At 32.8% G+C, this 17,825-nt stretch overlaps 2 protein-coding genes across 3 annotated transcripts in view; one reads left to right on the plus strand and one right to left on the minus strand.

The window, feature by feature from the left end:
• The first annotated feature begins 806 nt into the window (after positions 1 to 806).
• On the plus strand, positions 807 to 7,384 carry LOC140041691 (patched domain-containing protein 3-like). Its single transcript, XM_072087652.1, has 3 exons — positions 807 to 833; positions 1,959 to 2,959; positions 3,304 to 7,384. The coding sequence occupies exons 2-3, from the start codon at positions 1,966 to 1,968 to the stop codon at positions 5,070 to 5,072; spliced, it is 2,763 nt and encodes a 920-aa protein (XP_071943753.1). The 5' UTR covers positions 807 to 833; positions 1,959 to 1,965; the 3' UTR covers positions 5,073 to 7,384.
• A 3,436-nt stretch (positions 7,385 to 10,820) lies between these two features.
• The window catches only part of LOC140056796 (TAF5-like RNA polymerase II p300/CBP-associated factor-associated factor 65 kDa subunit 5L), a 43,043-nt gene continuing 36,038 nt past the window's right edge, over positions 10,821 to 17,825 (minus strand). For both annotated transcript variants that reach the window (XM_072102293.1, XM_072102285.1), the window contains 10 exons: positions 17,659 to 17,777; positions 16,973 to 17,162; positions 16,447 to 16,623; positions 15,481 to 15,587; positions 14,813 to 15,006; positions 14,167 to 14,280; positions 13,340 to 13,394; positions 13,100 to 13,222; positions 12,873 to 12,930; positions 10,821 to 12,294 (listed from right to left, as the gene is read on the minus strand). In XM_072102293.1, the coding sequence (XP_071958394.1) occupies positions 12,177 to 12,294; positions 12,873 to 12,930; positions 13,100 to 13,222; positions 13,340 to 13,394; positions 14,167 to 14,280; positions 14,813 to 15,006; positions 15,481 to 15,587; positions 16,447 to 16,623; positions 16,973 to 17,162; positions 17,659 to 17,777 (1,255 nt within the window). In that variant the 3' untranslated portion in view covers positions 10,821 to 12,176. The remainder of the gene's footprint in view (positions 12,295 to 12,872; positions 12,931 to 13,099; positions 13,223 to 13,339; positions 13,395 to 14,166; positions 14,281 to 14,812; positions 15,007 to 15,480; positions 15,588 to 16,446; positions 16,624 to 16,972; positions 17,163 to 17,658; positions 17,778 to 17,825) is intronic.

Genomic DNA, 17,825 nt, shown 5'->3' on the forward strand with positions numbered 1-17,825 from the left:
GTATATTCTTCAATCCTTATGCCATTGAGTTGGTTACATGTGAATAGAAAATGTTGAATGTCTTCTAAACCATTCTTACACATTTTACAGATACCATCATATTCAGGAAGCCACTTACAACTCCTGTGACCTAAAGGAAGGGTGTTAGAACGTAGTTTGAATTTGAGGCTAGATCCTAGAAAGTCTGTACAATCCAATAAATATTTTTCAAGGCACGGATTAGAATTAATAAGAGAGTATGTCTCAATAAGATGATGATAACGTAATATGTGAATATATGGCAATATTATTGCATATTAAAGATGTATTGTCCCTTTGACTAATTCCAACAAAATAAAAAATAAAAGATATTGAAAAAAGTGGGTCATTTTGAAGTATTATAATAGTTATAGTTACAGACTATCAAAAAATTAGTTTTTAAAAAATCATTTAACTGAAATACAGACATTTTTTGTTACTATGACTCTATAAAATGATGATAACGCAATGTGCATGTATGGCAATATTATTGCATAATAAGTGAGTTTGATATTTTGGCCAATGTTATGAAAAAAACACTTGTACTATAATAGTACTGTACAGGGAAATTTTAGTACAGGAAAACCACACATGCAATGCAATGCTGCCACCACAACAAGCACCAACAACAGGGCTATAAATATATTATGTTGGTTCATTGACTCTGCAACATGACACCAGCATCGCTTCCCTAATCAGTAATACCCGTGCTGTGCGATGTATTTAAACAATTGTTTCATCTTCCAGATTGAGTAAACCATCTTACATTTACAATAGAAAAAGTGAACAATTGAAGACTATCAACAGAGACCGAGGTAAGGTAATGTTTTTATGTTTCTGGTGACAACATGAAATTATGATAATATTAATGATGAGGTGATAGTGATGGCAACAATGATGATGACGAAGATAATGATTATTGAGTTCAATATGTAATGTGTAGTTACAACAATGATGATGATAGATGTATAGAATACATAAATATAGATTTGATGGCGCCGATTTGAATAGGCAAATTTGCAGTTTAAATGAAGATAATCACTTTCGTAGAAAAAAAAATTAAAAAAAGATTTTTTGTTCAAAGTGAAGAAAAAAAAAATTTCTGAAATTTATTAAAATGGATATTGAAAAACTATTTTAGGGAGACGATATACTTCTTTAACAGAGGGTGAAAATTGAAAACTTTTCTAATAATTCAATGAAATAGTTGAAGCATGGAGGTATAAAATGTTATACCTCCATGGTTGAAGTAGGCATACCAACGGATCCAGGATGTTGGGCAAAGGATGAATAAACGGGGTATGACCACACTAATCCATATTGTACAACAGCACGAAGCACCCATCGTTCATACAAAACTAAAGTTCTAACTTGTGTACAATAAGCCTATGCAAGTTCAATTATGTTTCTATAGTAATACAATTACAATGTGTATCCTTATGTACGGTAGCAAGAAAGTTTGATTTATTATTTTGACCTATGGAATGCAAAAACGGGAAGAAATACCTGAGGTATGGTACGCCATAAACGTCTCTTAAACAGTTTGAGCTATAAACATTTTCTACAATAATATCCGGTTTGTCTCACAACTAAATACCTTTATAGTATTAAAATAAAAATGTATTGCAACACAGGAATGTTTGAATATGTCTCATAATTAAAGAGGAGATCTGAAAATCAAGAAGATAATATTTTTAAAAAGAAATAATAATCTTGGCACATCTTATATATATAGTGAATATACGAAAACAAACAATAGATGTTATGTTGTAAATACTTTTATTAAAATCATTCGTAACATTTTAAAAAATCGTACAGTACATACATAAGTCAAAGGCTGAACAATTATGCAATGACAATGTCCAAAGAACCATACAACCACACGGCAAAAACAAGTTATTAACAATAAAAGAATTACTGCAATTTTCATCTTATTTCAGGATAATTATGGTAAAATTCAACTGCATTGAACGACCTCTGAAAAGAGCGTATGCTAGATACGGTCGCTTCATATCCCATCACCCATTCGTATTCTTAATATTGCCTGTTATTCTTGCTGGTGGTCTTGGAACTGGAATATTATTTCTAGAGAAAGAATCAGACACTGAGTATTTGTTCACCCCAAGAAATGGAAGAGCAGTTGCCGAAAGGAGAGAAGTCGAAACGATATTCGACGGTAATCTCCAAGACGGACAACTTCCAACCAGACTTACGCATTTCGGACGCTATGGAAGAGCTATTGTCGTTGCTAAAGATAATTTGAATATTCTTAAGGAGGACGTGTTTGCTGACGTTCAGAGATTAAATACAGAAATACTAAACATAGTAATTTTAGACGAAAAAAATCATCAGGTTAGTTTTACTGATGTCTGCCTAATGTGGCAATATGAATGCATTGCGAATGACATTTTCGAAGTCTTTAATGACACGAATAATTACCAAGATTCTATAACATACCCGTATTGGGTTTCTACCGAAAAGAATAAAGTTTATTTTCTAGGCTCTGCAATTGGAGGAGTAATTCTTGAGAGCAACACGAGTGTGATCCTGAGTGGTGAAGCTTTACAGCTTCAGTATTTTCTTCGTGATGATTCAGACACCAATGAATTGTCTTCAGACTGGGAAGATGCTTTCTTAGTCTTGTTGGAAACGTTCCAATCTAAAGTTGTTGACGTTACTCGCTACACATCCCATTCACTTGAACAAGAACTGAATAAAGCTAGCGGGCAAGTATTTGGAATGTTTACCATTGCATTTACCCTGATTATCAATTTCTCTATCTGGTCGTGTACAAAGCTAGATTGGGTACAGAATAAGCCGTGGCTGGCATGTCTTGGAGTTCTGTCTGCAGGACTCGCCATCCTAAGTGCGTTTGGAGTCATGGGATTCTGCGGTATTCCTTTCATTGACGTCGTGGCAAGTACACCCATTTTGATTCTTAGTAAGTACACACAGTATTTGTATTAGTATAAATCATGTTTTGACTTCTATGTTATAATTTTAAACTTACGAGTTAAGTTGTCACTGCATGCTATTGATCGAATTTTACAGCTTGTTGCCAGTGTAGTGAAATGTGTATTTTGAAGATATTTTAGAGATGAGATTAAGCGGCTTTCATCTGTTCATTTTCTCTTTTGTCATCTCTTATGCCCTTAAAAGTATCTTTATCATTCTTAAATATTTTCTTAGCCTTTTTCCATATACATTTTTGGTCTCACTCTTGCCAAATACTCGCTAGATTAACAATGGTGAAATAAAATAGTTATTTTGTTGGTGTTTCTTCAGGTATCGGTGTAGATGACATGTTTATAATGCTGTGTTCTTGGCGAAGAACGAACATCCGGTCCAGCGTCGAAGATCGAATGTCAGAAACCCTCAGCGAAGCCGCTCTGTCCATCACAATAACATCGCTTACAGACGCCCTCGCTTTCGGTGTTGGGACTATAACACAGTTTCCATCTGTTCAGATTTTCTGCATTTTCACTGGTGTTGCTGTTCTCTTCGACTACTTCTACCAGGTTACATTCTTTGCTGCGGCAATGGTATTGACTGGTCGCAGAGAAGCTGCAAACAGACACTGTTCAGGCTGCAATGTAGTTCTCCCGTTGGACGAAGCACCAAGTACATCTTATAAAATCTTCTGCGCAGGTGGGCCATCACGTAAAACGCTTAACCATCAATCAGAAGACTCTGCACACGCGGTCATGTTGATATTCCGAAATTATTTTGCACCATTCGTTTGCCATCATGTTGTTAAATTTCTAACAATTTTATTTTACTGTGTATATCTGGCCTTCTCCATATTTGGAGTTACACAAATTGAAGAAGGTCTTGAATTGAGAAATATTGCGTCAGATCAATCATATGTCGTCCCGTTTTATGACTATGAAACCCAATATTTTAAAAATTACGGCCCGGCTGTTGCTGTAATTTTTGACGATGAGTATGAATATTGGAAACCATCTACACAAAATGAGCTGGACGCGGTAGTAAAAAAATTCGAAAATAGTGAGTATACATTTGATGATGAATACACATCATGGTGGTTACGGGATTATCTAGATTACCTCGAAATTCTTAAAATTAAAGACCCGCCTAAAGATGTTTTCCTTCACATACTTGAAAAAGAGTTTTTGAAATTCGAAATGTTCCAACAATATTCTTTAGACTTAGTTTTTAATGAAGATACTACTTCAATTAAAGCATCGCGATTCTATGTTCTAACTCGTTACGTCACAAATTCTAGCATGGAAACCGCCATGATGAACGCTATGAGAGAAATAGCAGACGATGTGGATGTAACAGTGTATCATCCGTCATTTACATTTACCGATCAATACGAAGCTGTCTTGCCAAACACCATACAGAACTTAGGCATTGCCATAGCGGCAATGTTTGTAGTGGCTTTGTTGCTGATTCCACAGCCTGTCTGCGCACTGTGGGTTACGTTCTCGATCATATCAATGGAAGTCGGCGTTGTTGGGCTAATGTCTTTCTGGGATGTCAAGCTAGATTCAGTGTCTATGATTAACATCATCCTTTGTATAGGGTTTAGCGTCGACTTCTCTGCACATATTGCGTATGCATTTTCTGTAGCTAACGGATCAACCAATAACGACAGGGCCAAGGAAGCGTTTTACGCTCTCGGAATGCCGATTGCCCAAGGTGCGTGCTCGACACTACTTGGAATAGTTGTTCTGACGTCATCTGACGTATATATATTCCGCACCTTCTTTAAGACTCTTTTCCTCGTTATGACATTAGGTGTTTTTCACAGTCTTTTCGTACTACCTGTTCTTTTGATGTTATTCACCCCGCAGTCGTGTGCGAAGACAGAGTTAACTCCGCAAGTTGCACCAGTCACTTGTAGATCCCTTCATGTTGACGTTCTGCGGCCAGACGGGCCGTCACCGACCTTATCTCATAAAAACACAATGGAAATGAACTGCAAACAAAATATAGATGCTGTATTAGTAGACAACGACGCACAAGAGCCTGTAACTGATACATCCTCCGCAGATGGTAAAGTTAACCCAACGTTTGAAGAAGAATAAACCATACACATGTTCGTTAAACGCACGCGGTAGGATTCTACGTTATATTCACTGACAGGCCTTATACTCTCCTTGTAAGAATAGTGCCGAAGTTAATCAACCACCAAATGTTCCGTAAATTAAAATCAAGTCCGGATTTTAATTACGAGCACCGCTATTTTCCATTTTATAAGATAAAAATATAAATTTTTACTTAAAAATCAAGAAACAAAATCTGTATTTAGAAAATTACACTAAATGAAAACAATGTTTAGTTCAATACACGCAACAACAAAAAACCGAAACAAAACAAGAAAACAATAAACTATGAAGGAAAATGGAAATACTGTAATTGGTTGTATGTACACTACAAAAGAATTACCAGCAAGTCTAAAATTACGTTCTAATTTTTAGCAAGGTTTGAGACTAAAATTAAACTGGTCACATAGCATTATGTACGTCAGCTTGTAAAAAATGACGTTAAATATACGGAAAACACTCGAAAACAGAACGACTAACAATATAAAAAAGACAATAACTACAGCGTGGGGCAAGTCTAGCTGGTGAACCAGACAAAATATCTTTTTCGATTTAATATAATAGTAAAAATATAAATATTTTGGCACATATCGCGTATAATACTTGAGCTCACATCTGTATTCTACAGATTTGGAGCAGGTATATGTCTAATACGTCAACGTAAGGAAAAGGAATTCCCGGATTATCTCGAGCATACGGACATGTGGCCAAAGTTAGATAGATTACAATGATTGCATGATGTCTAGGCCCATATATAGTGCTTTACAACGCCTCTTTGTACAACGTGTTTAACTGCATTCCAATTTAAACGTCAGCCATATGGCAAAAACGGGAAAATATGAGGTTAGAATTGGTCGACAAGGTCAATTTAAATATGTACATTAACAGTTTAAGTGCTAAATGTTGGTACACCACAAATCATAGATAAAAGAATATAGTTTATAATCGATATATATTACGAGGAACAGAAGGTAGGAGAGGTAGGGAAGCAGGTTCCCGGTGGGGATCGAAGCTTCACCTCAACCGTGTTTGACGTGGACCCTTCCCCTACCCCTCGTCCCGGCGCCATCGCTGAAAATAAGGTTAAAGATTTGAGTATAGGAACACAGTTTTTATTAAAACATTTTTACGAGCAAAAGAAACTGGTTTTCAATTCCTTTTAGGCATAAACAGTACTGTATACAATAAACACGTTACAAATCATAAACTTAACATTCCATTTACGAAACACAGACCTATCTAGTGATTTTGTTGCCATAACGACCGTTGTAACTTTGTAAGCTATCTTTAAAGGTCGGTTGTCATACCGACAAGAAGAAAACAAAACAACTTAATGCTTCTCAAATAACATTTAGGCCTATTCCCTTTTGCATACATAAACAAACGCGTTTTCAATAAACGCATTTTTTTAACAGTAAAATGGTTCATTAGGCACAAGTACAGTACTATAGTACACTGTAACAGGAAGAAGCCACTGTAGACCTACGGATACCGTGCGGCCATAAAGCAACAAAAATAGTGTTTGCTGTTCCACGGTGCAACTAAGGCACCATGAACTATATTCCAAACAATATAAAACCACATTCAATAAATTGTCGTAAAAAAATATTTTCTTTTTCCACTCCTTTTATTGGACTTTTATAATTGTTATCTATTCTGTATTATTTTGTATTTCCTTTGGAATATCTTATTTAGTACCTTTTTTTAATGTTTTCGTTAATAATGTACATTATTTAATCCGTGATCCACTGTAAAGTTTACTATGCTGATACTGAAATTTATCACGTAAACATAATATTGTGTAGGCCTAACTGTATACTACTTGTATTATTTTTAAGCTTCGTTCAGCCGTGAATAATTCATTACAGATCGTGTTTTGTTTTCATTATAACATATAACATTTTAATATAGCAGTATATAAATATTTATATACTGTAGTAGCATTGTTTACTGAAACCTAAACTAAAAAAAAATAATAAAATGAATTAGGTGACTAGCTACATGATACAGGAAAATGGTAATACTTGTTTAAATGTTCAATTAAAAATAAATTTAATTAAATTTTGAGAAAAATGACTATGAAATTTAATCAAATCACAGCATTTTTATCATGAATTTGCGTCAGCAGAAATTTGAGCTGAGCTGATTTAATGAATAATTTTTAATATTTATGATGTTTGTCGGCAGTAAATAATTAGAATAAAGAGGAAGGTATGCGAGTAAGATTATACCTTTAAAAGATATATTGTCCCCCAAAAACATGAAAAATGAAGATTAATTAAATCAGACTTTGAATAGGTAATTTTGTAGTTTTAATAAAGTTAATCACTTCCGTAAAAAACGGAAAAAATAATGTTTTCTCAAAATAAATGGTCAAATTCAAACAAAAACCCACTGACTGGCCGCCATTTTTTTTGCTTTAAATTACAGTTTTTCAGGTAAATAATTTCGATTCAATTATTATTATATATAATTATATTATTTATTATTATTATGTGACATTAAAATGCATGGCATATTAACAAATAAAAATATATTTTGTCAAGGGCACAATACATCTTTAAAATTAAAAGTAAAAAGGTTTTCTGATAGTGTTACTGTAAAATAATGCTAGTAAACAAGATAACTTCCTCGTAATACTAAACTAATATACTAAACATCCATCTTTCTTTCATTTTTCTTTTCTTATTTTCTCACTTCCGCTCTGACATTTTGCGCATAACAATACTATAAATTAAAAAAAAATTATTATGATATAGGGCCTAGATGCACGAGAATCCGTGACGATACAGTAACTATGAGTACCGTAAATCTTCTAATTGTAACCCTGGGTTATTATTCTTTGATTGTTTTTTAGAGTGGGTTACTATTAGAAGGGGGATTACTATTAGAGTAGTGGGTTACTATTACTAATCTTAAATTAGGCACCTGAAATAGTAACCCACCTCAACTTTTCCGGCCAGCAAATCATAGAAAAATAATAAAACAGTTCGAATAAATAATTTGTTTGAACTCTAACTTTATTTTATAAACTCAAAAACACTCAATCCTCCCCACTCCCGAGATCAACATGCATTATCTCCTTGTTTTCAAAATACGGCTGCATCGTAAACGACCAGACTTCATAAATGTCATTTTGTCAATAGTTTTTGTGACTCTTAAGCGTGGTTCCCACTAGCGACGCCAACGTAACGTAATATACGCAACGTAATCAAATGCCCTTCTAATAATTGTGTTTGCCCCGCCTGCGTGAAATCAAACCTGCGATGTTTGCAGCACTGATGCGTCGTCGGTTCCTACTTGTAATTACGCAATACAGCACTTTGCGTCGATACGTCACTGCGTTACGTAGCGTTCTAGTGGGAACCACGCTTTAGAGTAGTAGGTTATTATTATAGATTGACTTATAAGGTGGGTTACTATTATAAGGGAGGTTACTATTAGAGAGTGGGTTATTAGAAGATTCACGGTATGTACTCTTGTGTTGTATGACGGTTGGACGGCTTGGAGATGTTTTATAAAATGAATTTGGCGTACATAAATTCGTACCATGCGTTTTATCATAAAGCTTGGTTCCCACTAGAACGTAACGCAAGGACGTAAACGCAACGCAACCGTTTTAACCAATAATCACAAGCGAATAAGCCATCGCTTGTGATTGGTCAATTCACTTGCGTTGCCGTTACGTCCTTGTGTTGCGTCGCTAGTGGGAACCACGCTTTAGTGATAATATAATAACTATCTATATTGTTTTTTTTAAAGAGAGAGACATTGATGTAATTTCACTATTTCTTGTTGTTTTTCTCTTACAACTTGCAAATGATTTTTGTAAAACACAACAAAATACAGTAAACTCAATTTAGGTAAAAATAAACAAGTCGATTGCTAGCGAATATATTAGGCCTACAGACCCGGACAAAACATTATTTTTCTCAAAAATGCGTCGATGTTATATTTCAATTCGTTACAATTCTATTATGACTGATTTAAGTACACTGAGTACACACGAGTCTGTAACGTTGAAAGATGAGAATGGTTATAGGCATGTAGGCCTACGTTTTAATTTGGATATCTGCGTGAAACATACCGATGCCACGTGGAGAACTTACGCCTTAATCGTAGGCACACGCGAGACGGATATATCTGAAAATACTCATTTCATCCGGGTCGCCATGTTCGTGATATATAGGTCAGGTATGTATTCGTTTGATGTTTGTTTCGATTGGGTTTATTTTTAGCAAATTAGTACTTTACCTTAACAAACTCCAATGTTCTTTTATTTTCAGTGAAAGTGAATATAAATATTATAAATTAAGACTATTTAAGATGTGTTCACACGTACTAGAATATAACGAAGCTGATTTGAACTAATGTCCGAGTTAAAATCGAGTGAGTGCTCGTGTTAATTATCTTATACTCCAATACAACTCCGATGTACTGACGTACCTCCGATATAACTACTAAAGCTTGGTTCCCACTAGAACGTAACGCAAGGACGTAAACGCAACGCAAGCGTTTTAACCAATGACAAGCGAAGTTATAGCAAAGCGTGGTTCCCACTAGCGACGCAACACAAGGACGCAACGCAAGTGAATTGACCAATCACATGGCTTATTCGCTTGTCATTGGTTAAAACGCTTGCGTTGCGTTTACGTCGTTGCGTTACGTTCTAGTGGGAACCAAGCTTTAGAGGTTTCAGATCCGGCGACGTTTGAACGCATAACAAGCTAACCCACAAGATTGTCTGTATTTGATAGCTTGATAGAGAAAATATCGTGTAAACAAAGCTGCAGGTATGTCGTTTTATTACCGCCCGTATTTTGATTTGATTTTTACAATGTAATCATATAAATTCCAGGATGTATCGTGAGGTAAATTTTTAATTTACTGCCTGTACAGTATTATAATACTAATATAACACTAAATTGGTATACAGTAGAACTCATATAGGGGACATGCTTTCGTTACCTAACAAAGTGTCCTCTGAAGGGATGGCCCTTGAACATGGTTTGATCGTATTAGGCCTTGCATATTATTAATTCCCCTATGTTCGTTTCACGGTAAACTTTCCCCTAGGAAATAGGGGTGAACTCTGCATAAAGGGTGTCCTTCCATTAAAATAGACTTGTCTCAAGGACGCGTTATACTTTATAGGCCTACACATGTTATTACAGATCCCACGGTATTACTGCAACATAATGTAGGTTATTGCAAATAAGGCGAGTGTAATATTGATTCGAAACTCGTACTATTAAATAATTCCCGCTTTCATCTAAATCCTTGTATTATGTAGAATTATTAAGTTTCCGAGATACTTAATCATCTCTCTAGACTACCTCCTGAACTAGTTTAAGCTACTATGTCAATCTAATACTGTATGACTGTATAACTGGTGCATACTACAATAAACGACATATGCTTGTAATGCTATTGCCACTAGGATTCAATATTTTAAAATTACGGCCATATTGAGGAAATAATTATGTTCAATAAATCCAAAGGCTATGTAAAATACAATACAACATAACCCATCACGATTCAAAACCTTAATAATGACCAATTAAAATCGGCTAGCCTATTATGATGTATGTTCAAATCAAACCAATGGATTTCATATGTAGAGAGAATATTAGTGTAAATTGATATGATAATGAGAGAGCATTCTGAATGAATCCAAATATAGTGATATGACGTCAATCAGAGCATTGTCATTTCTTCTGTTTATTTTCCTTTAGCTTTATATAAATAAACGAAAAAATGATAAATTTGAAACGTAAGCAGCAAGAGAGAAAAGAAATCTTAAAGAAAACATTAATATTTTGAATGGATTCCGAAATAAAAGACCAAATTGAATTAAAAAGCAGAATTAATATTTAATACTTATATAAATATATACTAATAACATACCCGCCTTGTATCAGGTATACTTGTTTCAATATATGTTTCGATATTTCAAGTATTAAAAAAAATTCATTAACATAATACTGGCATTAGATATTCTGTACTACTAATATTAAATATCGATCATTGTTTGCTTTAGGTTCGATAAATTAATGACTATTTTTTAATATAAATAATTAAAATAAATTATAGTTCTATGTATATAATTATTCATCAGAAACATTATTCAAAATGTTTTTAAATACATCAATATATCCCTTCCTTAGTTATCTCCCACTCCCTTTTTTCTTATACCAATTTTCTTGCGCAACACGATTTCATAAAAAACATCATCCCAATATCAAATATTTGTTTCTTTTAAATTCCCAAGCCTAAAAAACTGTATATAAAATATCAGTTGGAACGTGGGAAGCAGATATGAAGAGATTTAAAATGATGTGCCCGTAAAGCGGATGTACTACTGTAGTGGTCCATACTAGGATTGAGAATCTTTTGAAAATTTCAAGTTTGAAGACATTTTAGCGTCGTGATATGGCAGTAAAAATACAGTATGTAAAAACATCATGTAAAAACAAAAAATTACTATATGTGCATAGCAACTTCCACAGACTATGCAGAGTAGCAAAGGTCGTTGACCTTACTGTATATATCAATATGAATATTATGGAGGAAGTATTTTACCAACAAATAACTTCCCTTAAATATTAGGAATAGAACAAGGTATTAAAATATAACACACATTTTTGGCATTATGAAGAACACATGTTATAGTACAAAATACACCAGCAATGCTGAATAATAAAATGATGGTGTCTTTGATGTCTTTGCACAAAGGATATTTAGTATTCTACCAATTTAGAAACCAATTTCGGACAATTAAGTGAGCTACAGAATGCTATAGTGTAAGATGTATGTAAATCTACACAAACTTGTCAAATATATTGAATTTATCGATGTAATTGATAAAATATAGCTTTTGATTGCTCTAATTGTGTAATGGTTTTAATGCCTAGCTTTACGACTACTAGACAAGTGGTGTTTTTATTGTTTTATTTTCTTATTTTAATAATATCCGAATCAATTTATTGGCAAACTTTATTGGTAAAATCTGCCTCGGAAGAACATTGGTATCTGAAAGGATTTTCCAAACAACTTAACTGAAATTAAAACTTAACTGAAATGTGTCTAACTGCCAGCACCAGCTGCATACAGCAAGTTGCATTGGAAAAATTGTAAATATTGTATTGAGCAGGATCGACTTTGAAAACTTCCTAGAAGTTCTAATGACGACGAAGATTCACTTCTGAGGAAAAAATGAAATTTAACAATAACATAATAAAAAAAAAGATTTTAATTAGGTTTTTGCGTAAAAGTGTATTTAAATCATACATAACCATGGAGATATGATAATCTAGATTGATATTAGGTGATGACAAAAAGGTGGATTATCATAATATTTTGAAAATTAATCACGATAAACATTTTTAATTTATATAGTTTGTGCTGCACTCCCTAAAACATTACAATGTAATTAATACATTTTTTCAATACAGTTTTAAGTACAGTTTACAAAATTAACTTGATTTTGTAAAATAGAGAGAGTACAGTAAAACAATAGAGACTTATGTGCGGGAGGTAAAGGTGTATTGGTGAGCCGGGTTTCAAACTAGCATATCTGATTGGTTGATTTTTTTTAACGAATCCAACAGCGACAAACTCTAAACTAACTAAAATTTATCATACTTTTTCAAAGAGTCATGAGTCAGTATTGAACCCTTGACCTTGTCATTGGAAGGCAAGTAACCACAAAGATACAGCTTGTCCATGTTGTTTAAATCGATTCTAGTGGATAAATTTTACAAAAAGAAAAAAAAAACTTACTGATTTTGTCTGAATGTATTGCGTACATCCCATAATTTTAGAATATTGTCACTTCCACCTAAAAAAAACATAATGAAATGCAAGTTAAACAAATTGATAAATCTCAGAAATTAAGTAATTTAAAAATCTATCAATGGTATCCTCACACCAATCCAACATCACTGGCATGGCAGCCTCATCATCATCTAATCACAATGGATAAATACCACTAATTAGTTTCAAATTACCTGAGGCAAGCATAGCACCATTGGGACTAAAACTGAGCCCATAAACTGTGTTTGAATGACCCCGCAGTTCTTTTAAAAGTTGACCGGTTGCTAGATCCCATAAACGAATTCTACGATCTTCACCTACAATAACAAATTAATTTTTTTCTGTAATTGTGCTGTTATAATAAAATTGTTCATTCTTATATAGCATATATAAACAGAAACAAAAAAAATGCATTAAGTATTCCAAAACCTTACCTGCTGACGCTAATACTTTTCCATCAGGTGAAAATTCAAGAGCATTAATTGAACCCTAAAAAGAATGGAAAAACAATATTAATACGACTATATAATTATGTTATCATCATTACCAGGATCTTTTCATCATTACACATATTGATAGTGTAGACAGAGCTTAAAAACATATTTATAATGATTGTGTATTATACAAATAATGAATGTTTATGAGTGTAATGGTACAAATAAAGATAACATGAGGTGAATGATGAAAGTTATATTTCAACGAGGCAAAGCCGAGTTGAAATATAACCTTTCATCATTAACCAAATGCCATTATTTGTACCATTACATGAATATAAAAAATTCATTATTTGTTTATGTAACATCTAAATAGATTCCTGTCATTTGAATCAGATTGAATAACCTTCACATTGTTAAAACAGTAAAATTTGGTTTTTAATAATATATTAGATATTATATTTCACGTCTATTTATTTAGATCCCAAAGTTTTATAGATGTTCCCATTAATTAATCAAGATCATACGAACGATCTAAAACTAATTTAAATGCCTATTTTGTCTAAATTAATAAATATATCTCTCCAAAAATTCATAACATTATATCGTCTTGGTGGAAGTACAAAATAGGTGGCGCTGTTGTATTTCAAAAGCAATAGTACAAACAAAAAATATTTTCCTACCAGATTTTTTTTCCGTACACAAAAAAAAGTACTATTGAACGACCGTTTAATAGTGCATACTGTTGCATGCCATGTGACCCAAAATCGTCCAATCAAATGACATGAATTTATTTAGGTGTTATATAAAAACTTTTAATACATTACCTTGTGACCTGTTAATATTCGCACACATTTCCCATCTTGTATACTCCACACACGAACAGTCTTATCACTCGACCCAGTTGCTAAGTAATTGTTGTTGCTATGAAACCTAATACACTGAAAAGTAATAATAAAAATGAACATAATTATTAATGTTTTATAAATTTAATAATTAATTATATTCATTAAAACTAGACACAACACATTATTAAAATAAAATTGCATTTCTTAAAAAAAAAAGGTTTTGACTGTGGCAGCTCATGAGATGTACCAATTGCTCAGATTGTCTCCCAATAACATAAAAAATGAAGATTATTTAAATCAGACTTTGAATGGGTTATTTTGTAGTTTAAATCAAGTTAATCACTTCCGTAAAAAAAAAACCGAAACAAATTATGTTTTCTCTTATAAAATGACAAAAATAAATGGTTAAATTTAACCAATTCAGCCAATTTGACTATTTTTTAAGGTAAATAATTCTTTTTTTTTTTATCAAATTTTTGTTCAAAAGTGGATAACTATTATATGATATTGAAATGGCATATACAACAAAAATTGTAAAAAAATTTTTTTCAGGGGGGGGGGGGGAACAATACATCTTTAATAAAACCAAATTTACTTTAAAAAAAAAAAAAAAATAACAGCTTACATCAACATCTAAAAAATGCCCTGCGTAAATCCTCAATGGGTACAATCGTTCCAGTGACCAGAGCCGGGCACTACGGTCCTTTGACCCGGTCGCAAAGTAAATCCCCATCGGTCCCGAGTCAATGCACCATACAGGATAATTGTGTCCTTTGTACGATGACGTGTTTGTGTATGTGTTCAGGTCCCATGAACGAACTAAATAAAATATATTTTTGATTTAACATACATTTTTCTTAATCTTTATAAATTGGACCCCTTTTTTATGGGAAGTTTATTTTCAGAATGTATTTTTAAGAATCAAAAAGAGTATAAAATTTATTTTTGGAAATTACAATTAACATACGTTTCTTTAATCTCTTATAAATTGGAAATTTATTTTCAGAATGTATTTTACTATAAAGAATATCCAAAAAACATGAAAAATGAAGATTAATTAATTCAGACTTTCAGAATAGTTTACTTTGATTAATCATCACAAATTAATCACTTCCATAAAAAAAATTCATTATATTTTCACTTATAAAATGACAAAATAAATGGTTACATTTAACCAAAAAACCCAATTGGAAAAATTCAATAAATTAATTTTATTGTAATAAAAAGTAATTAAAATAAAAAAATTGTTTTCTTTTATTTATCTAAAGGTTGATTGTGTTTATATTTACATACCTGTGGAGTCTTCAGAACATGAGAGTAGTAAATTTGAATTTTTTAGAAATGTACAATCGTATACAGGACCACTGTGTCCACGCAGAGTCTTGCTGTCACTGCCAACACTGTTAACAAATATAGATAGTATAATAGCATGTCTAGATTTACATATTATAGTACTTGGTAGATTATTATAGAATTTTTGACACATCAATATACAAAAAATACACTTTTTATGCGAGAAGGGTATATATATTTTTTGCCATAGTACCCCTTTTTCATTATAAACGTACGCATAAGCCTAAACGAGATCTTTGCCTATAACAATAATAAATAATAATAATAATTTATTAGGAAATGACACCTTTGCATCGGTGGCACACACAGAAGTGGTGCATCCAATTTAACATAATACATCAAAACAATACATTATATGACGGATACAGGTTCTTAAACTGTTTGCAAAAATATAAAAGAAAAATCATTACCAACATGGTAATATAGGTACTGTATTAAATTGTCCTACAGTATCATAGGTTTGAGTTGATAAAGAGGTATATAAAAATAAACATAAAATATAGTAAAGAGTTTACATTACAAACCATTGTGTTTCAACATCAGGTACTGATGACCTATAGTTGTTATCACAGGTGTATACTATTTACAAATCTAAATACAAATATATAAAAGCAACAATACAAAAGAAAAATAATCTATATATTGGGAGATTTAAGTTATGACCGTTTCTCCCATGCAGCTCTTGTGTATTGTTTACAAAACAAATCAAAAAAGGTCTCAGATTCTTTACAAATCGCGATAGAATCTCCACCTAAAATATACTGTAATTTATCATCAGCAGTTGCTGTTGTGTAACGATTCCATGTGTCATAATCATTACAGAGTACAAGATTATTTTGTAGATTGGATAATTCTTTCATTCTAATATTTTTTTGATAAATAAAATAAATATGTATTTATCTTTACCTTTCAGCTTCTAATTTCTCTTCTATAAATTCACCAGCAACATGAATTTTGCTAACATCTGCTGCCCTCTGTTGCCTCTTAAGTTTTTTGGACGTTAGACTCCACACCTGCAGGCTGGAGTTTTCAAATCCCCCACAGAGCAACTGAGCATCATGGGATAGAGATGTGCAAGCAAGTCTACAAGTAAAATCAAATGCTAAAGTAAAAACAAACTAAAAATATAATACTGTAGTAAATAGTTTTAATTTGCTTGAGAATTGATAAAACTGCAAATAATTATTCATTACATGAAAACTTTTATTTAAAGATGTATTTTCTCTTGAGACAAAAAAAAATGTCTATGCTGACAAACCCAAACTGCAAATACAGGATTTTGGGAAAAAAAGGGGAATAAGGGGTGAGGAGGAATAAGATATGGGGGAACCCATCCTAAAGGCCATTTTGTACACCTTTCTACAGCCAGGGCTTGATTGCCCTCTGATTCAACTATGATCTCAGCCTGTATCCACCCAAATAATACACTCACCTCTGATTTGTATTGAGTACTGTATAATGGCAGATGGATGGCATAGAAGGAGGCCCTGTCTGGACCTTATGAATTACATGATCAAGAGAGCTTGTGTGTGCAGACTTTTTCTCCAGACTCTCCTGTTTCTTTATTAGATGTGGATGCATTTTGCCTTCTTCTGGTGAAGCAGTGTTAGAAGAATCTGTCACTGAAAAAAATAACAACAGATTTATCAAACGTAAATTTTACTGTAAAAGGCAATAATTAAATGGTAGATTTGGGTTTAAAAACATTCAATCTATTGGATGTAAAGTAAAATAGTTTGATTCAACTAACCAATATTGGTACCCACTACAGGTTGGTGTACAGTGATCAAATTCTAAACATATTTATAAAAACTTCAACGCGCTATGTACTACCCCTAATTGTGAGGTTGGAGTCTAGCAATGCTCAGCATGTGATCAATCGTGTCAAACCATAAGTGTGTTCGGATTGTGGATTCGAATCCAACGCTCATTCCAATGCTCGTATACTTAGGCAAGACATTTCCATTCAACTTTATTCACATATAAAATACATACAGTACAATATGTGAAAAGGAGCTAAAATCTTATGTTGGTGTGTTATGTGTACAAATGGGTACCTTGTGCATTAAGGGATGAGACACAATTGGCACTTAGTGTTATAATATAGAGAATTGTTACCTTCTAATGCAATGTGTTGGTCCAGACATTTTATAAGTACAGTACTGTTACAACATTGGAGAAACCTAAGCAGGTAATCTAGTACTTGATTGTCAAACTTAACCACTGCTTTACCTTCCCTGCAAGATAACATTGTTATAAATAAATGGGTGTGGTGTTTCTCATTT

This window comes from Antedon mediterranea, chromosome 1, assembly GCF_964355755.1.
Source record: "Antedon mediterranea chromosome 1, ecAntMedi1.1, whole genome shotgun sequence".
Lineage (NCBI taxonomy): Eukaryota > Metazoa > Echinodermata > Crinoidea > Comatulida > Antedonidae > Antedon > Antedon mediterranea.

What these genes read in the sequence shown, in the direction of transcription:
- LOC140041691 (XM_072087652.1), top strand. Translation starts at nt 1,966, where the DNA reads ATGGTAAAATTCAACTGCATTGAACGACCTCTGAAAAGAGCGTATGCT. An exon ending in TACACCCATTTTGATTCTTA is followed by an intron (nt 2,960 to 3,303) that starts GTAAGTACACAC and finishes GTGTTTCTTCAG; the next exon opens with GTATCGGTGTAGATGACATG.